The 21,269-nt window shown below is 45.2% G+C and overlaps 1 protein-coding gene and 1 non-coding gene across 3 annotated transcripts in view; one reads left to right on the top strand and one right to left on the bottom strand.

Annotated features, from left to right (window-relative positions):
• The window catches only part of TTC7B (tetratricopeptide repeat domain 7B), a 2,178,739-nt gene that overhangs the window by 893,725 nt on the left and 1,263,745 nt on the right, over positions 1–21,269 (bottom strand). For both annotated transcript variants that reach the window (XM_069637452.1, XM_069637451.1), the window contains exon 15: positions 19,423–19,583. In XM_069637452.1, coding sequence (XP_069493553.1) covers positions 19,423–19,583 — 161 coding nt within the window. The remainder of the gene's footprint in view (positions 1–19,422; positions 19,584–21,269) is intronic.
• Positions 9,691–9,797, top strand: LOC138527651 (U6 spliceosomal RNA). The gene has a single exon (XR_011283968.1). It is a non-coding gene; the product is annotated as a U6 spliceosomal RNA (small nuclear RNA).

Here is a 21,269-nt window from a genome sequence, read left to right as displayed (position 1 = left end):
GGCCCCATCTCGTTCCAGGCGATCCTCCCGCAGTACACCACCCCCAAGGTCAGTATCAGGCTCTGTCCACCTGGGCAAACACTTTAGTCAGGGTTTCCGTAGGGCATCCATAGGATTCTTCACAGCACACTTAGCTTAATACCCATACAGGAAAGGGTATGCAGCATCCCACTGGAGATGAACCCCCCCCCCCGCCCCATCCTTACAGGTCAGGTAATCCCCTGGAGAGGGATCTGTATCATCTTCCCTTGTCTCCAGATTCACATAGGTTTGTTGGCTACATTGGGACTAATGGGGGGGAGGGGGGGAGAAGGGGAGAGAGAGAGGGAGAGAGAGGGAGAGAGAGGGAGAGAAAGAGAGAGAGAGAGAGAGAGAGAGAGAGAGAGAGAGAGAGAGAGAGAAGACACCAAGGTGACAGCATCAGAAGACAAGAAAAAGACCGAACCAGAGGCGCACTGCAAGACAGCAAATGTTGCAGTGTTTTACGCGGTAGTCGGGTGATACAAATGAAACAGACCAACAGAGGGGGTGAGACAGAGACAACCACAAGAAGGAGTGAAAACGAAAGTACCCCAAAGCCGGGTGAGGAACTGACTGACCCAAAGAGGGGTTGCGACAGATATGACCACAAGAAGGGGTGAAAATTAAAGGTCCCTGAAGCAGAATGAGTTAATAACCTCGAGAGAGGGTGAGACAGAAGCAGGCAACCCCAGGAAGGAAGGAAAACAAACCGGAAACCTGTCAAATACGCAACCACCGACATGATAGGGAATCTGATTTATGAAGCCTAAAAGTATCAAACATCTGGAACTGGTACGACCTATACTACAGAAGTAATAACCAGGAAAGATAGAAAAGACAACAAACTCATAAGAACTCTTTGCCCAACATGAGGCAATTGTGCCAACTGGACTTTGGGCCCAGGGAGCCCTTTTTGAAGCCACAGATGGAACGGGGGTTAGAAGCACAACATCACTTAAACTTTGGGACAAGAAGCCTTTACTTTGTTTTGGTTTGGGTTTGGAGTCAGGGTAAGTTAGATTCCGCATGACAGACAAATATTATGTTTCGGGACATCCGGTCAAGCACCCTTTTGACATATTTTATGTCAGACATAGATGGTTAGGGACAGAGGGGAGTATTTTTGTGAATAAACAGTTCAGTCATCCAACATGCCATCTTTTCCGTCTCCTGATTCTGACGTACCGCAGAGTATTTAAGAAGGAAACATAGCAGGCAGGGAGTGTGTGTGGGGGTAGTACACTCCAAAAAGTGAAACCCACTGCTTCCCAGTGGCCTGGGAAGCTTTAGGGGGGAGATGCCCCCGAAAATAAAACATGGCAGGTTTTGGGAGGTTCTCACTGCAAAAAAGGGAAGTGAGCAGTAGAGAAGACAGCAGAGCTGGTTTCCACGGACAGGGGCATGCTAGGAGCTGTATTGTAGAAGGAATTCCAAAGTAAATGGCATTTGCCAAATATAGATGAGAGAGAACCAGAGCAAGGACAGCTTGGACCAGAAGTTGTTTTCCGTTCACCCCAATAAGCACTCCCAAACACCAGCAGAGGACCTCATTGCATATCTCCATCTAAATATCCATGTCTTCTCCTAAGGGTTATAAATGAGTGTCAAGAGGGTTCTCCTTTCCCTTCTGTTCCCCATGCTGGCATGGATTGGGAGGCCGAGTGTGTGCCTCCCATTGGGGCCACTCTAGCACTGGGTGAGTTATTAGACCAGCCTACAATATTCTGGGGATTTGCCTTTTGATTCTCAAATTGTCTTAGCGCCTCACCTTTATTCAGAAAGGGACAGTGTAAACCCTAGTAGCTCATCCCTGGGCCAGGATCTCTGCCTCCTCTGGCGTCACTATGGTTAGGGTCTCCAGTTTCAGCTAAAAGACATTACTGCACTCTAGATCTTCCTACGGTAGGCAGTAACAGATCATCATTGGCTCTGGTGGTGGTACTGCTGTACAATATGGCTATATGACCATATTGCAACATGGCACACACCGGGGGACATGCATTGGTCTTTGGCAGTCCCGCCCCTGCTATGGGCCTCACTGGTCTCTTGGGCTCAGGCACTAGAGGGGTTTTCTGCTACTTTCCATTACCGTGGGTTCCATAGCATTCCCCCGGTGTGTGCCATGTTGCTTGGTCCTCCTTTACTTCTGTCTTCAGTGGGCGATGCTGATGGAGCTGGCTGTCTCCTGGGCAGACCCTCCGGGACTGCTGGTCTTGATAGTTTGCCCAATACACTCAAGTGGCGGTTTGGCCAGATCCAACATGGGCTGTGGATTTATCTGACATGCGGGTGTCAGTGACTTAATTAACTACTCAAAGTTCAGATTTTCCTTAACTTCCTAGATGGTTTGCTATGACAGTCATTTCTCCACTAGAAACCTGATGATATATGCCATGTGTCGTGGTGTCCCTTGCGGCAAAGGTCAGACACCTCTCAGCTGCTGTCGCTGGAACTCAGTCTCTTTAGGATCCCATTGTGTGGGTCCTCATAGGCCACAGACCCTCTGCACCAAGGACATGATAGGGAGTCTGTAGTTCCCATGTTAGCAAGGGCACGTTACAGGAGAGCTGCTTGTTCTGGTCTCATTTGGCCAACTGCACAATCAGCTCAAAGTTTAAAAAATAAATGCCTCTGAGTCTTCTCCCTGCACATACTTCTGCAGGACATGGTTAGGAGGTTAGAGATCCTGTAATTTCCCTAGTAGGGTCAGTTTATCTAGGATGTTCAGCCAGGGTGAAGCAGTTGCTGTTTCACCACGGGATTCCATAGCAGTAGGATCTAGTCTAGTGCTGGATCAGTCTTGTGATCAATGGTCTATGCTGCATCTCTCCTGCCTAGTGCACCTGGTTAGGCTGGAAGAGAGGCAGGAAAGTATTGCAGATGATGCTGGGGCTGAAGAGTGGTGTCTTGCGTTGTCATCCTAACTCAAAGTGGCTTACCACTGTAGTACCAACTCTTCACTGTCTGTAGTGGCCCAGTCGCCTTCTTCCAAAAAGCGTTTGTCAGGTAGGTGGGTTGAGGCTGGAACCCTGGGTGGTCTTTTGTAATGTCTCGCCAGCGTTTGTCTGATTCCTTCCCAACTCAATACATTTGTGACCCCCAGTTATTCCCTCATGTTTACTTTTTTACCCTCTTTTATGGTTGGTAGGTTGAAAGAATTGAGGAAGTCTGGCCTGTAGGTCATTTCCCCTAACTAAGCTTGCCGTGGTGAAGGGCGCCGCTGTCTGGTGTCCCCTGGGCTCCAATAACTGCTCTTTGCCTTTGCTGTACTTTGGCTCTGCCCCCTAACATTGTGTGAAGAGGAAGAGGAGGGTATAAAACCGTCAGCGGGCCACCCTTGCGGTGTAAGCCCACCGTGGAGAAGGGTGCCGCAGTATGGTGTCCCCTGGGCTCCAAGAAATGCTCCTTGCCTTTGCTGTACTTTGGTTCCACGCCCTAACATCGTGTAGGGAGGAAGGGAAGGGTATAAACACCTTACCAGGCCACCCTTGCGGCGTAAGCCCGCCGTGGTGAAGGGTGCTGCTCTCTGCTGCTGTCCAGTGGTCGTTCGTGAGAGACGTGTGGATCCTGGGTGGCACGCCAGTTTGGCAGAATCCCTCACTTCTTCCATACTGTGCGGACTTGGACTTGTGATCTACACGTGATGGCCTGCTGTCATCAACTTTCTTAAACTCGGCCGTAGAGGGGGGCTGTGTTGGGACAGCGTAATGCTAACACGGATTTAAGGCATGCATTTCCCTTGATCAATGAATGGTCCATTTTAGTTTGAATTGTAGAACAGCTCCATCGAAAGGCAGTCCCAGAAACTCGCGGCACTGTGTCTTCACAGCTATATTACTTGTGTTTGACTAGTGCCTTAACCCAGAGCCTCGTGGTGGGTGCGACAGTAGAGGGAAGAGCTGAAGTTGGGGCGAGAGTCGGACTTTGGCAGTTCCTCAAGCTGTCGAGGCATGCCCTACGCGGCGCCCGCGCCACAGCGATTGCTGTCTCTATTGGGTGTACTGTTCGGCACTCCTAGATCCACATTCCTTGCTCCAGCCTTTTGATCAGGCTTCTGTTCATTTGTTTGGTTCCCGTTTGTGGCTCTTAGGAGCCATTAGTAGAGAAATGTTTCCCATTTCTTAAATAGTGCATTGATTTTATCTTGGTGTATTTATATGTTTTATATTGGGTTTTAACACTTGTTTAGCGTGCGTTGCCAAATAGGTGCGATAAGCTTGTTTATCCTGCTTTTTGCCCATTTTGTGGGCGCGGCAGTATCACATCCGGTTTATTAATTTTGTGTAGCCTTGTATGCGTGATTCTATTACTTTTAGTGACCCACCTCTCCAATATTTACTAACATGACTAAACGTAAGGCTGTACAATCTATTTCACAGAGGGTGTATAGCAAAAGGGCGCATAAAATGCTTGAGCCCATTAATGATGTTATTATACTCATCACAGAAATTAAAGGCCCATTATATGATATTGAAGGCCCAATGGTTAAGAAATCGAAAGATTCACAAATAAGGAAACCAGCAGCAGCCTTGAGTTATATTCTGGCAATGGAAGATACTGACATTTTGTCTGAAAGTGTTGCTCACATCTTCAAGCCCACAGTGGAAGCGTAGCCCCATAAACTTAGCGAACAATGGAAACTCAAAGATCGCATGGGCAAATATGAAATAGTCCCCCCCCCTACTCCTCATAGGGGCCTATGTGCTACCCATTACTATGCAAAGGAAGGAATGTGTCCAAGTAATAGAGCTACATAGAAATGAGGTGGATCTATTGATCCCAATCAACCCTACTGTTCCATTTGGCAATGAGGCTAATATAGTTTATGACTATGGAAGGGGGGGATAATGTTACCACCCCGAATGATAGTGATAGGGAGTGTCAAGTTATGGTTTCCACCTCAAATCGGTACCAGGCCTTGGAGGAAAAACACCCCAAAGGAGATAACCAAGCTACAACCAACATCAATGGTTCCCCCGTCAGCCACAATAAAAGCGCACAGCGTTTGATGCAGAAACTGGTAGACCCTAAGGTTGGCCCCATTGGAATAGATATGCAGACCCAGACTGATGGGGCTGTCATGATTGCCATTTCTGAGAGGGGGAAATGTTCCAGTGTGGATATACTGGGGGAATCACCTGGCCTGGTGGACCTTTTGTGCAGCAGATTGGAAAAGATGATTGAGACTCGTTTGATGCAGATCTAGTGCTCATTAAGGAGTGGCTGATTCAAAGTCCACCTATAGGGCTTTAACTAAACGGGCCCGAACCAAAAGGAATTCTAAGAGGTGACCATCAATTAAAACTTTATCAGCCAATCAGAAATCCCTGAGCCCATACATCGAACATTGAAATACAAAATAGAGGTGAATATCAAAAACAGAGTGGCTTGAGTGGGGGTTTGGGGAGTGAGTTCCCGGAACGCGTTTGGCCTGGCGAACCCCTCACGCAGCGTCCCATATAGAAGCCAAGAGCAGCGGGAGGGCCAATTGGCAAAGTGACAGGTATAACCCACCCCACTAAGTTAATCCCCACTATGGGTACCTCTCACTGGATTTCCGAGCCAAATACAACACTACTGGGGCCCATACGATGGGGAGGCCAACGCTCTAATCAGCGTGAGGTAGTTGTTACCGCGCCATTTAGAGTGAGGTCCCAGCTGGCAGGAGCGTCCACCACTCTCCATAATGTGGGGAAACTGGTGCCGGAGGCATATGAAAACCCTGAATCTTTGACAAATAAGGTAATTTATAGCTTAAGAGAAACGAGAGGCTGCTTATCAGTCATTAGATGTGACTTTGTGCAATGTATAAGGCAGATGATGCTCCCCAATGGCGAGAATGAAAAAATCATGGTTTTAAAAATAAATTACTTGTTGATGGATGGCTTTTTATCTATAGATGCAAGAACATATCACCTGATGGGCTCTAAAATATTGATTAAGCCAACAGCTGAGACCCAGAGGGTGGACGAGCGGACTACTACTTATTTGCCTCTCATAAGACCTCACCCTCCAATGGACCCAAGGATGCCAATAATCCCACACAGCCTGGCGACACCGAATCTTGAGGACATCGATTGACATATTGTACACCCTGCACCAATGCCCCAGTTCAGCGAGACAGCCATCAGCCTGATTTCCTGGAATATAGCTGGGCTTAAGAAACACTTGATAGATCATGTGTTGCTACTGACTTCTGCAATTGTATTCGCTCTCCTCTCTTGCTTCTCCACTCTTTTTGACTGCTTACTCTCTGTTCTCTCCTCCCCTCCCCTCTCCCTTTTCCTATCTCCTCCCCTTACTTTCTTCTATGCACTTACTCTAGCAGAATTGTCCCTGGACTTACTATGATAGCAACCTCGTCTGTCCTAGTACGATAGTCACTTGTTTTTGTTTCTCCCCTCCCTTTCTGCACCACTCCCCCTCACCTTTTGTTTTCCTCCAGCTCTACCAGAAATGTCGTCAGGCCTAGTACGGTAGTTAATTTCACATCCTTACTGTTCATGGCCTGTAAGAATGTCGTATTTTCCCTTGTTCCCTTCCTTGCCTTGAAGCGCTTTGAAACACATTGTGTATAGGCGCTATATAAATAAACTATCATATCATATCATGAATGGTGTGACCTTGTCCGGAGCTATGACATGATCTGTATGCAGGAGACATGGGACCTGGAACCGACTATTTTCCAGGGATACAAGGCTTTCCAGGTACCAGCAATGAAGAGACCTAAGGGCAGGTCTTATGGAGGGGTTGCCATTTGGATTAGTGCAGCTCTGAATAAAACCTATAGAATCTGGCTCACCGGATGTACAGTACGTGGTCATGAATTGCACGGGAGCCCAACTAGTCTCCTTATGCAATCCCAAGTCCCTGATGAATGCAATCGAATTGGCCCGAGACCTTGTATTAACAAGGCTGGGCCAAGTTAATCCAAACCATCGGATCATTTTTGTGGGTGATTTAAACACCCAAATAGAGCCCCTTGTGGACATGCGGGGTACTTGAGACAACCTATATGGAGGCATGGGATATACCCCCCCTTGGTCCCGCCACCCAGGAGGAGAGCCCACCCTTTGGCTCTCAGCTATGCTACTGTGCTTTTAGGACTGGGGCTTATGGCGTGTAATGGTTATTTTGTAAAGGATAAAACACTGAAGCAGACTTTTGTTTTTTTCAATGAAATTGTGGGGTATGATAAAAGACTTCAAATTCCTAAGAACTCAGGGGAGTCACCATAAGCCATTACTGAAGCCAAATAGCTGGGGCAGCCTCCAAAGTGAGCATTTGAGCTCCTGAGTGCCTCTAGCCTTCCTATCTACATGCAGCGTCCATCTAATCACAGGATTAAATAGGTAGACCTTGACGTGACACACGTGAAACCCCAGATGTACAAGTCCATTCTGCCTCTCTTAGGTCAGTTTTCCCTGTTAGAATTGGGAGAAATTGATATACCTTCGGCATATAAGAGTCGTTGACATTATACAACCTTTTGTCACAAAACCTAGTAAGGTAATAAAAAAAAACATGCCACTAAATCCTGCCCTTGGTATGACAAAGAATGTAGGACTGTGAAGAGTGCTATCCTAAACGGTTTTAAAAGTAAACAAGGTATGGCTAAAATAGAGCTTAGAACACTCAGGGACGCTTTTAAAACCATGACTAATGCAAAAAAAGAGGCCTTATGTCTGACAAAAGTGGGAGTCTGGTGAGCTACAGATGTTTTGGAGGTTAGTGAGTGGACCCGACGATGGGCGAGATAGGGGGGTGGTGTCTGAGATAAGCCCCAACTCTTGGTTGAAGCATTTTCAAGCTCTTTATGAAACGAGTAACCCCATAGGTGACCAGTGTCAACCTCAAGCAACTGATGACAATTGAAGCCTTTTAAGGGCAATCCAACTAGAGCCGAGGGAGGTTTGTAATGCGATCTCAACTGAGAAGTAGGGCAAGGCCACAGGTCCTGACCTCATACCTACAGACATATTTAAAGATGAGGTAATGGTCTGGGCACCAATCCTGTGGGTCCTTCTCAATGCATTCCTTAGACAAAATAGCCCCCCGCTTCCTGGCAAAAAGGCCCTAAAAATACCAGTATATAGGAAAGGAGGGAGGGAGGACCCATTTAACTTCAGACCCATCTTTAGGCACCCTATTGGATGGGGCAGGGGAAATGTTGTTCAAGCAATATGGGAGCACTTGCAGGAGTGGGTATCACAAAGTGAGATTGTTGTTCACCAGCAGGAGGGATCAAGAGTAAGTACCATATATCAGGCTTTTCGCTTTTATTTGATAAAGCAGAAGTGGACTGCGCTCGACTCGTGTCGATATTGACCCTCTGGGCAATTTTAGAAAAAAAGGGGGGGGGGATCCCTCCAGGCCTCCTGCAGATAACAATTCAGTTATATTCTGGTAATACGGCCTCAGTCCGATGGGGAATGGGTGGGGAACACACAGATCCCTTTGAAGTTTCGAGAGGGGTGAGGCAGGGATGTATATTTGCACCCCTCCTCTTTTTGTTGTATAGCGATGAAGTGGTCCACGGCTTCTCTTTGCAGATGATGCAGTTATTTTAGCAACATCAGAAAAAGGCCTTAGGATTACTCTGGAGGCTTTTGTGGAGAAATGCTCTGAGCTCCGATTGGAGATTAACATGGTGAAAAGTAAGTTATTGATTTTTCACCCAAATTTCAGTAAATTCACAAAAATGGGTGTGGCCATTAACAATACTTCAGCAAGTTCAACATTATGATTACCTTGGCCTGAGGTTCAACGACCAAGGGAATTGGCCTCTCCAAGTTGGGAAATTAAGCCTCCAGTTGGAAAAATACAGGGGGGGTGAGGGGGAATAGTCAGATTATTTTAATACCCATGGACAAGGCCCAATCTCACCAGCCATTAAAATGTTTACAGTACAGGCTAAATCATCAGCCATGTATGGGGCTGAAATTTGGGGCCATGCAAATTGCAACAGAGTTGGCTGGCGGAAAGAGCCTTTGGAAAGAAACTCTTGGGGGCCCCTAAATCAAGCCAGAGTATTCCAATATATCTGGAATTGGGACTTAGACCAATCCAAAGAGAGGCAATTTTTAGACTGGCTCATTTTTGGCTGAGGCTTTGGTCAGTCCAAGAGTAAAATAAATACCAAGAAGCCATACTTGATATTCTGTAGACAGAAGGTGTTAGATCTCTGCCCTGGTTCCAGCACATCAAAGATTCACTGAGGCAGATGTGCCTGGCTGAGTTATGGCAAAATCCCCAGGGTATTACGCAGGTCGACCAAATTAAAGCTGAGATAGAACATCTCCCAGTCACTTACTGAAGCCGAACTATATAATGAGTGTATGAACCTTCCAGTGGGCCATTCCTGTTTGTCAAGCAAGCCAAGCAAGGGGATTGAAAACTACCTAGATATGGTAAGGCCTCCATTAACTCGTAACCTTTATATTAGGTTTAGAGTCTCCCATCTGAACTTGGCATGTGTCACAAAGTGGGTCCCCGATGGAAGTGAGATCTGGCCAGTGTGTGTATTAGTAGAGGAATCGTTGTCCCATTTTCTCTTTTTTTGTGATGCATACCGAGCTGCCCAATACAAGTTCTGAATACCCTTATGCAATGCATGTGGCATACGATGCATGGGTGCAGCGCTTCAGTTTACTTAAAAATTGGGAAGAAGTGCTCGCTTCGGCAGCACATATACTAAAATTGGAACGATACAGAGAAGATTAGCATGGCCCCTGCGCAAGGATGACACGCAAATTCGTGAAGCGTTCCATATTAAAAAAGAAAAAAAAAAAAAAATAAAAAAGAAAAAAAAAAATTGGGAAGAAACAAAAGTGGTTTATTGTGTGGCAAGCTATCTTACTGAGGCTTGGCGTGCAAGGGCCAACATTAGAAAAGAGGGAAGTATGAGGTTATGAGTAATTTTATTGTATAATACTAAAATGATGTGGTTTATTTATATCGCTGATGTGATTATGTGGTATCATTGTATTGTTATATTTTAACACATTTTTGGCAAGATGACATTTTCGTGGAATAAAAGCCATCTGAAACTGAAAACAAACTCACTAAGCCTGAACATCCCACAATGATACCATCCATCAGGACAGCCACTGGAATCAGCAGACAAGACTGACTCGAATGGGTGCTTTATGGGTCATTATTCAAAAGAAAGGGAAGACACCTGATTTTCAGGGATGTGGTACAGAGCTTTATAAAAGATACAGGAAGGCCCATGGTAATGGTCTTCTTAGATTGAGGTTGCTGGCCAATTGCCTTCGTTTTCCCCTCGATTATCTCTAGGTGTGGGCTTGCTTGGGGAAATTCTGAATTCCCTAGGAAGTCCCTCTCTACAAGGTATACAAACGACAGGGAATCTACCGGGTCCAGAGTAGTCCCTGCACATGTGCAGAGGCTGGATGAGTCCTTGCTTCAGGGTAGTCGCTTTTCAGGTCTGCAGATCTGGATGGAGCGAGGTGTAAGGAAGGCATCGGTATAAAGGTAAGACAGACAAGTGACCACAGTTCAAGGGTGTTTGTTGAACTTTAACAAAGGTGTGATAAACGCCTAATCTAATCCTAGAACTACAGGTGGGAGCAAGCTACAACCATCAAATAATAATAATGCAGTCCTAGTGCAGTCTTGTCAAAATAAAAAGGGCCTATAGTAAAAAACCTATTGCCATCCTTACCACTAATTACAAAATAGTGTGGGATTAATGTTCATGAGAAATAAAAAAGTGTTCACTAAATGATAAGTCAGGATATTCAGGCCGTTGGCCTCCCTTCCCCAGGTTTTCAGCACAGGACAAGGCGGTTCACTTGAGCATAGCACACTCTCGGGCTTCTTCGCTCGAGGACACTGTTCCATTACCAAAATCAAGGCCTTCTGGGCCCAAGTCTCTTAAGTTATCAAATTCTCTTGATTCAGAAGGCCTGATGTACCAAAACAAATGAAAAGTTCCTTTACAAATAATGAAGCCAGGTGAGTAACTTCACCCTAGATCCCCCTCAGCCAAGCTCAGATCCTTTTTACACTCCAATCTATAGTTTTGGATCCCCCTCTTCCGGGCTCAGATCCTCTTCTCCAGTGCTTATAGAATATCTTTTATCGGGTGACTCACGGTTCACCCCCGATCACCCTCAGCTGGGTTCAGATCCCTTTTATACAATTAGTCTCCCTCAGCCGGGCTCGGATCAACTGCAGTTCATATTGATTTCACTGTTCACAATTTAACACTCTCAGCTGGATACCCGAGACCTTCGAATGAGCACCCATGTGGTGCCCGACCACACTGCATATGGTATCTATCTTGGTTTCAAAAGTTCAGTCACTCCTTGGATATGCAATTATATTTGCGTCGATCACCACATACGGCTCACACTCTGTTCTTTGCAGATTTCTTCATACAATGTTGCTGCCCGCAACCTTGGTCTGCTATCAGTCTCCCCAACAGACCGGCTATGCTGACTTTACTGGCACTGCTTTGTTGCAGGAGCCAAGGACAGTACCACGGTGGCAATAGCTCCTACCTGCCTCTGCAATCAATGTGGCAGAGCCCCAGGTACCTTCAACACACAATGCACCTTTCTTCAGCTTTAATTCCTGTTCTTATGTTTATTATTCTCAAGAGCTCGTGAAAGTAGTGGTTTTCCTTCCTAAAGGCCAAGGGCAATTCCCTCCTTGTAACCCTTTTTGGTCTTGCTGTCTTTCGCCTGGTATTAAACTGCCATCTCGGAAATGTGACTTCCTCGTGTGTTTTGCCTTGCACAAAGTATGCTCTCAGGCTCTGCCTTTTACTCCTGTGGGGAAGAGAAATGGACCTTGGGTGTGTGTAATCAAAGTTGATTGCCTGATCTTGCCTGGCCTCAAAATTGGGACAACATGGCAGGCTCTCATAGGGAGTTATAGCCCTCATATTCCTATGGGGAATTATTCTGTCTGCTAGTTCATTTATCTTCATCCTAGTGTGGTTGGTAAAATCAAAAGGGTGAGAATCTGGGGAGTTGTAGTGTTTGTGGAATGAATTAGAAAAATCTGTAAAATAATAGTTTGGAGGTTTGTCAAGGGAATAACTGGGATTATAGTTGTGTAATGGAAATGAAAGGATGATATTGTTTCTCTGGGAATAGAAAAATACCCTATCTTGCACGGTATCCGGTCACATTGCCGAAAAAAAAATGTCGAATGCATTTTTTTTCTGTTATTTTTTTGGGGGTTTAGCTAGTAAAACAACAGTGTAAATTAAAAAAAAAACGGGGGGTTAGGGAGAACCCCCCCATTAAAAAAAATAAATAAAAAAAAAATAAATCGACATTTTTCCCCCCACATTTTTCGTTTAACAAATTGACATTCGAAAAAGTGACATTCGACATAGTCACTACAAACCGTCTGCACGTGTTTTCCCCGCCTGCGTTTTCCAAGTATCCCTGGGAATAACCTGGGGATATGCCTCAGGTTTCTCACATAGGTCACAATTATCAGCCTTTTATTACTGGGAGTTATCTGGCGAGTTGTTGCTTTGGTAAAACCCTGAAACCCACCCCATGGGCCCAGTTCAAACTTTAATCCTTGGGTTTGTTATGTACAAAATAAAAAAGGAAATTGAACCTTGTGAAAAACGAGAGGGTGTTTCAATGCCCAGTCCTTGGGGATCGTTTATTCAGGTGGCCAAGGGAGTGCCATTGCTTTTGGATCCTGTGCCTGCGGCCGGACAAGCGAGGGCGGATCACCTGGGTGAGGGATCCTTGAGAAGTGAAGATGGGACACCCAATGGTGAGACACGGTATTCCCACTCCCCTGGTCCAACTTCCTTTCCCGATATTCCCTCAGCCTTCAAAGACTGCTGTTGTATTAACTCTCTTCTACCTCAGCCTCATCCCTCGTAGGAAAATAAAATGAGGATACCCTTAAAGAACAAGCAAATCTTACGTTTAGAGACACAGTTAAAGAAAGGCCCTTTGTCATCAGACACCTTCCAGAGCCTTACTCCCACGCATGGCATGCAAAACTACCAGTCCCACAATTCTCCTTTCCCCTTTTATGGTCATATTGCTAATAATGGAAAAGACCACCTCTGCTCTAAACCTTTAAGAAAAAGACCTCCTTTTCTTGACACATGTGAAAACGTAATACCCTCCAAATTGATAAGACACTAGACCTCCCATAATTCGCGTCCTTCTCACCATACTCACTCTACTGAGCGGAGGAAAATCTCCCATGGAAATAACAGGGCCATGACTTCCTATGGGATTCCTCCATATTGTCCCACTAATGAGGCCAGGCAAAGTCATGCAGACCCAACCCTTAGCAAACACCTGCTGCCAATTAACTACTACCAGGTGTATAAAGGGAAGCTGCTGACCGAAAGAGAAAGGTTGCTCTTGGGAAGCCAGGTGGGAGACTGCAAGGCTTAGTCCGGCAGAGGATCCCTACCAAAATCCCGAGCCCTCAGAAAGCAAGACTGGAGACAAGAAGGAACAGTACTTCCAAGGCTGCAGCAGACCCAGAAGTGTAGCCAGAAGGTTATGCGAGTAGCAGAGCCTTTACAAGAACTCCAGGAGAAAAGGTTACACTTTGCAGGAGCAGCTGGAAGTACTATGAGGGAGTTTTCCTTGCTCAAGTCCTCGACAAACTATTTGTTTCCCTCCTGGTGAATGACTGAATTGAGGAGATTTAGTAAAACAGAAGAGAAATTCTTGAAAGATACAGCCGGTGAGTTATCTACGAAAAAGAACAAAAGTCTGGTTGTTTGAAAGTTTTTACAATTTTACAAGGAAGGCTTGCGCTCGACTGAGGGAAGGCAGAAAGAATTGTAAAAGTGTCACGAAGGTTCGAACCCGACTGAGGGAAACCAAAAGACAAAGTGTGAGAACTGCATTTGAAATTGAATTAATGACAAAATACGAACTGCGAAGAAAGAATGCATTGAGAGAGAAAGTGTTAATTGAATACAGCCGAAGTGGTCAGGCATGGTCTAAGGTAAAATCCGTGCCGTTTCGAAGGGCTTTGACCAGGTAAACTTGGGGAAGGGCACCCAGAGTTAAAAGGTGAACTGCAATTAATTTTGTTTAAGAGAAAGAACTCTTCCTCATTTTTTTGAAAAGACATTTGCAAATCTTTTGTGTTTAATGAGAAAGGAACTGTGAATCCAAGTGGCTGTGCGACGTGTCAAGCCAAATCCCGCACACAGTCGAAAGTCTTAGATTTTTGATGCAAAAAGAAAAGCTTGGAAAATGAGATAAAATAGTCTGAGCCTGATCGAGGGAGACCAATTGAGAACATTGTGTTAAAGTAGGTCTGAGCCCGGCGGAGGGGGACCCTGGGTGAACAGTCAATCACCTGAGACATTGTGCATCTGAAAATCCTGAGAAGAAAGGAACTTTAATATTTGTTTGTCGCATCAGGCCCTCAGTAATATGAGACTTTGGAGGGCCCTGACACTCAGGTTTTGAACTTCATCCTTGTGCTAGAGAAGCCAGAGTATGTGCTAAACTCAAGTGTGCTGCCTTGTCCCCTGCTGAAAACGTGGGGAAGGAAAGCCCACGGCTCAAATATCCTGACATATAATTTCTTGAACACTTTTCTTTTGCATAACATTGTTTCCCACACGCTTTGTAATTATAAGTAAGGTTTAGCAATAGGTTTATTAGTATAGGCCCTTTTATTTTGACAAGATACTGCTAGGACTGTATATTATTATTTGATGGTCATAGCTGGCTCCCATCTTTAGATTTAGGATTAGATAGGCGTTTTACCAAACCATTTAAAAATTCAATAAACATCCTTAAACTGTGATCACTTGGGTCTGTCTTACTGTTTGATACCATGCCTTCCTTATAACTGACAGGATCTTGAGTTGTTTGTCGACCCTTGGGTTGGGAACCATCCCATTCACCTTTTGAAGCATTTCAAAATGAAATAACATTTAGTGTAACTCCACGCACATTAAAGAAAATGTTGCTCTACTAAGTCCAAAAATGATATTCGAATGCATCTACATGGAGAAATCTACCTAGCACTGCAATGGAGATGACCCACCTTCAACTTGCCCCACATACCCCTTTCCTATAAAGTGCATGTTAGAGTGTCAAGCTAAAGTTAATCTTTGAAAGACCGTGGGCAAGGAAGAAAACATTGACACAAAAATGTAGACAGCTGTGAGGAACCTGAGAGCGTCCTCTCTTCTTTTACCCCCGGTATCCTCTTCTCGGGTGGCCAGGCAAAGACCATCGCTTTTGGATCCTGACCCTGGGGTGGCTATGCAACAGAGGATCACCTAGGTGGAGGAGACTTGGGGAGTGGGGAAAGGACATCCTTAGGTGAGACATGGTATACCCCGTGTCAGTCCTTTCTTTGTTCTTCCTCTTAAACATTTTCCAAACCACACCAGTATGCTACTGGGACAGAGAAGAGAACAACTAGAACAACACCTCCTCACTTTATTAATGCAGACACATATCGACCCCAACCAGGTACTGAGATAAGGAGGAGGACAACACGAGTAAAGCAGGACTACTGCTTTAGTGGTGAGTGGTCTAGTCATTTTTTGAATAAGCAGAAAGGATTTAGCTTTAAAAGCAGAATCAAGAGGGAAGCCGAGTCAGCTGTGGGAGAACACACACAAACTTGTAATCAGGGGTCCACCAATTAGAGCATAATAAAAAACCACGTACTCAAAAAGTAGAGCATACACCGGGCAAGAAGTAATGCTGTTTATTACAGCTGGGTGAGCACATCAAACAAAACAGTGGATAGGCTCTGATCGAAAGACTGACATCTGAATGGAATCCATCAAAACCTTTGCAAGTTGGAGAATTCACTATTTCTATGTTTCCCAGGCATTTTATTGGTTCGTAGTCCTCACCTCGAAGTTTTACATTGATTAGTTAAACGTAATTGAAACAGACAGTTTAACAGTTTCACATTACAATGCCTCCCCATGTGGTACCACATGTATTCACACCCCACCCCGGAACAACTTGTTATTACTAAAGTAACATTTGTGCTGACCGCCAGAACTTTAACACACTGCATTGGTCAGCACCATTGGGAACGGAACACGAGACACCATGCAGCTGGTGGGAAAGGGGACGTTCACACGGTTACATGTCTTTATACCAAAATAATTTATGAAGAATGCCCATATACTGAATCTTTTAGATTGAAATATTTTATAGTGAATACACTTTTTGGGGGGTCTCCCTCCAAACCCCCGTTTCCTACCCCCAAAAACCCATCCCACTGTTTCCCCAAAATGTTGAACCCTTTACCCCACCCTAAATACATTCACTATAAAGGGTTTCAAAATAAAATATTCGATATATGGGCATTCTATATAAAAGATTCAATATAAACAATGTATACCCATTCACACAATCCCTTTACGATTATGACGTTTGCACACTCTGTAGCAGATACTTTGGATGCTGGTCACCACCCCAGAGCCCAGGAATTTACCGTCTGATTGGTTCTCTCAGAAACACCACTCCATCCAGTGTTCCTCTCACACAGCCGCCTGCCAATGGGCATCGGCTGTCATGTGACCAGCACACTGGTACAGAGCCACCCTCCCCGTTGCCATGTAGGGTGGCTGACCGCCCTGTAATTACATCACCCAGTTCTAGTTATGTTGGCTTTCTCGTGATGAGCAGCTTGAGCCTCATCCCCCTTTTGCAGATCCCTGTCGTATTGGTCATGTGTTTTAGATTACGGTTTCCCAGGTCCAGCCCGCCATGAGGGATTTGCCACAACGTGTGCTTATGATGGCGCTATTTTTGTCCTTCCCCTTCGTTAGCTAATCATAAGCCAGTATCTTGGACTGTGTGTACACCCAATGCATCATTACTCCCTAGCATTCCCAGTAAAGCCCTTTGTAGCGGGCACATGTGGCTTAGAATACCCATGTGATTTCCTGGATAACTGCCCCCACAATCCCCCCTTCTTTACTCTCACAGTTGGTAGGTGTGTCCCCTGTCTGGCGCTGAATTAGCACCTTTAATACAAACTGTTGGGTGCATGCAGACCTTTCTGGTGTAGGGGTGTGGCAGGAGGATCGCTCTAGACCAGTGAAAAAGTGCAGAGTCTATGCAGCAGGAAGTAAAGGTACAGGATGCTGGAGGCTGGTGACAAGCCATAGGAAGGAGACCGGCGTGACGGAGGGAAACAGACGTGTGAGTCCTGAGTCGCAGAGGAGGCACTGCTGGGTGAGCGCAAGCTGCTCAGGACCGATGGGAGACGACGCGAGGTACCGCACATAGAGAAAGGAACCGGTGACGGCAGAGGACCTCATAAAAAGCTGTAAGTCCGAACGGTGAGCGTAACCAAAAGGGGGGAACACTGTGATGGCAGGCAGACATAGAAACCAAGTAATGGACAATGATTTAAACAGAATGAAAGAAAATTAAAGCTGATATAAGTCAATTTGAATACCGAACGAAATGAAAGCAAGATGTGAACACTCTTGAACCTTGAGGAGTGAAATCAAGATTGTGAATCGTAGTGAAAGGAAGTTTGTGAACTGTACTGAAATGGTGAACTGCAATATATGAGAAACCAAGCAGTGGCAATAGCCAAATTACCAGGAACTGGATTACCTGAGAAACAAGTGCTAGAAAATCCAAGAGAGCACAAATAGTAGTGTGATATGAGAAATCCAGCATTAACCAAAGCCAAGAGAGCTAAAGGAGCTATGTGTTACAAGGAAACAAGAATTAGCAAAAAAGAACATAAGCAAGTCTAACAAGTGCATGGTGGACAACCAGGCCACGGTACAGTGTCAGGAGAGTGACACATGTGAGTGAAGCAAACATCACAGTTAAAGGAAAAGCAGTGAACTGGTGTTGATGAAAAAGCAATCATGAAAGGGTACCGTTTGCATGACCTGTAATGCGTCGATCGTGTAGTCCGACAACTGCGCCAAGAACGGGTGCCCCTGAATAGAAAACCACTGAAAACACCCATAAAGAAGCTTGTGTTTTGCAATAACCTTTCAGGTGATTTTGAAGTCAAGTGTTATTTTGAAAGCTGGAAGATTTGAACTCGTGGGAATGGAAACTCATGTGTTGTTTTGAAAGCTGGAAGATTTGAACTCTTGGGGAAGGGAACCCCTGTGCTTTATGAACTATTCTGAATTTAGGGAAAGGGAAGTCAGATTACCAACCAAGCCAAACCAAGAGCTATTCATTTTTGATGCGCACATCCCTACACATTGTATGCAGTTAGTCGTGAGGGCAAGTATAGGCTTTGGACACAGACAATTCTTTTAGGCTTCTTGACACAGTCTAGCCTTAGTTTTCTTTAGGTAGGGAAATCCCACCTTAGTATAGGGCAAGTTAGGCATTAATCCACCCTGCCTTTTGAGTTAATAACACTTTTGTTAAACAAACTTGAACCTGTTGTCTGTGTCTGACTCATGATGCCTTCACACAGAAAAATATCGACCTATGTTTGAAATACCTGGAAAATGTAATTTATTTACCTTTTTCAAACTGATGCATCCATCCTATGTGTGCCCTGTCACTCTACATACGCATAACATTTACTTCGCTCTGCCCATCTTTTAACGGTATCCCTCCATTTACTTCATCAGAAAAACTTCTTCAACACTTACTTCTTCTACATGAACCTTGGCAGATATTTACTTCTTCATTCATTTACTTTCCTTTGATTTGTCGGCATTTGGTGGGAATCAATAGGGTAAGGTTAGCTTTAAGGTAGCTGTAAGGTTGAGATTGGGGTTAAGGTGGGGTTAGGGGAAAAATATGGGTGAGAAAAAAAGGGGATGCAGGGGGTCTCCCCCTGCAATGACCAAATGAATGCATGGCAAAGTGAAAGACAGAAGAAGTAAAGGTATGAAGAAGTAAATGTGACAAAGTGAATGTATGACGTATTACCCCAGAAACATTCCTGCACATCCGGCCACCATTTGCATCACCATTCGCGACGTGAGGGTCAAGAGAGCATATCCTTCCAATTTTCCATTATTAAGTCAACACCTACACCTGCCAAAATTGCAAACTGCATCATTATTCAGCCTACATTTTTGTGGGTCAATATTTTTCATCTCTTAAATCGCTATTTTCACTTGATAAACGCAGAAGCTACGACAAGCATGAACCTGTGCAGCGTGAGAGTTAATGCCCTTGATGGTATCTGGGGGCATTATCTCAAGCCTCCCGGCTTGGGTCATCACGGCTATCCCTAATGTGAAATTTCCAATAGGAATGCACTTTGAAATACCTACAACTTCAAATAACATTACAGAATAAACATGAAACAAAGTATGTTTTCTTGCACTCTGCTTTAACCTTTATGCAACAATAAGTTCAATTCCGTACATGCATGTTATACATTTGAGTCAGAGCAATGCAACTGACATGCATGGTTTCAATTAGCATTACTTACATAAAGTTCTCTGGATACTCGCTCAGGGCCATGTCAATAATGTTCAACGCGTCGTGATAGTGCTTCTGTGCAGAGAGTAAGAGTGCTAGCAGATGCAACGAGTTAGAATCATCCCCTTGAAGCTGCAGAGCTTGACGCACATATCCCAAGGCTTCAGGAATCTGGCAGGAATGAAACAGGATGCAACAGGTTAGCAGAGACCTGGCTGAAAATTTAGGGGCAGGAGGAACAAATGGAGCATGTTTCAGAGGGAGCAAAGCAGAAAGTGTAGGAGGAGGCAGCATAAAAATGGAATCTTACAAAAGGAGCACATAGGAATGTGGAGAAGGGGGCAGCAACAGAGCATGTTTCAGAGGGAGCAAATCAGAATGTGAAGGAGAAGGCGGCATAAAAAGAGAATGAGCCTCTTTACGACCCTGGCGGTATGGGGTTAACGGCGCCGGTAGAGCTGCCGGCGCAGTTAACCCCAAACCGCCTCATTACGAAGTCTGCTCACGGGACCCGCTCTGGACTCCTGGTTTTACCAGACGTCTTTAGCAGGTCCCGGGAGCGGCCCGCATGCTAACAACGGGCCCATCATTAACGGGCCCGTTGTTAGCATGCTCCACATTCCCATTGAGCCCTATGGGGGATCGAATGGGGATGTACCGGGTCCGTGTTCCCTGAATGGTGAAATACCAGGCCCTCCAAGGTCGGAATGGCCCGGTATTTCCCACTTCAGGGAAACCGGACCCGAGTTTGGAGGCAGCCATGCACTTATTAAGGGCATGGCTACCTCCAAACTCGTAATGAGGCCCAATGTTTCAAAAGCAGCACATCAGATCGCGTAGGAGAAGGAGGCAGCAACAGAGCATGTTTTAGAAGGAGTAAATCGGAAAGTGTTGGAGAAGGAGGCAGCAACAGAGCATGTTTTAGAAGGAGTAAATCAGCAAGTGTTAGAGAAGGAGGCAGCAACAGAGCATGTTTTAGAAGGAGTAAATCGGAAAGTGTTGGAGAAGGAGGCAGCAACAGAGCATGTTTTAGAAGGAGTAAATCAGCAAGTGTAGGAGAAGGAGGCAGCAACAGAGCATGTTTTAGAAGGAGTAAATCGGAAAGTGTTGGAGAAGGAGGCAGCAACAGAGCATGTTTTAGAAGGAGTAAATCAGCAAGTGTAGGAGAAGGAGGCAGCAACAGAGCATGTTTTAGAAGGAGTAAATCAGAAAGTGTAGGAGAAGGAGGCAGCAACAGAGCATGTTTTAGAAGGAGTAAATCGGAAAGTGTGGGAGAAGGAGGCAGCAACAGAGCATGTTTTAGAAGGAGTAAATCAGAAAGTGTAGGAGAAGGAGGCAGCAACAGAGCATGTTTTAGAAGGAGTAAATCAGAAAGTGTAGGAGAAGGAGGCAGCAACAGAGCATGTTTTAGAAGGAGTAAATCGGAAAGTGTGGGAGAAGGAGGCAGCAACAGAGCATGTTTTAGAAGGAGTAAATCGGAAAGTGTTGGAGAAGGAGGCAGCAACAGAGCATGTTTTAGAAGGAGTAAATCAGCAAGTGTAGGAGAAGGAGGCAGCAACAGAGCATGTTTTAGAAGGAGTAAATCAGAAAGTGTAGGAGAAGGAGGCAGCAACAGAGCATGTTTTAGAAGGAGTAAATCGGAAAGTGTGGGAGAAGGAGGCAGCAACAGAGCATGTTTTAGAAGGAGTAAATCAGAAAGTGTTGGAGAAGGAGGCAGCAACAGAGCATGTTTTAGAAGGAGTAAATCAGCAAGTGTTGGAGAAGGAGGCAGCAACAGAGCATGTTTTAGAAGGAATACATCAGAAAGTGTAGGAGAAGGAGGCAGCAACAGAGCATGTTTTAGAAGGAGTAAATCGG

The sequence above is a fragment of the Ambystoma mexicanum genome, chromosome 14, assembly GCF_040938575.1.
Source record: "Ambystoma mexicanum isolate Mex_15411 chromosome 14, UKY_AmexF1_1, whole genome shotgun sequence".
Taxonomy (NCBI): Eukaryota; Metazoa; Chordata; class Amphibia; order Caudata; family Ambystomatidae; genus Ambystoma; species Ambystoma mexicanum.
Note: the sequence above shows the minus strand (reverse complement) of the source record. Positions and strands in the feature narration are given on the sequence as shown.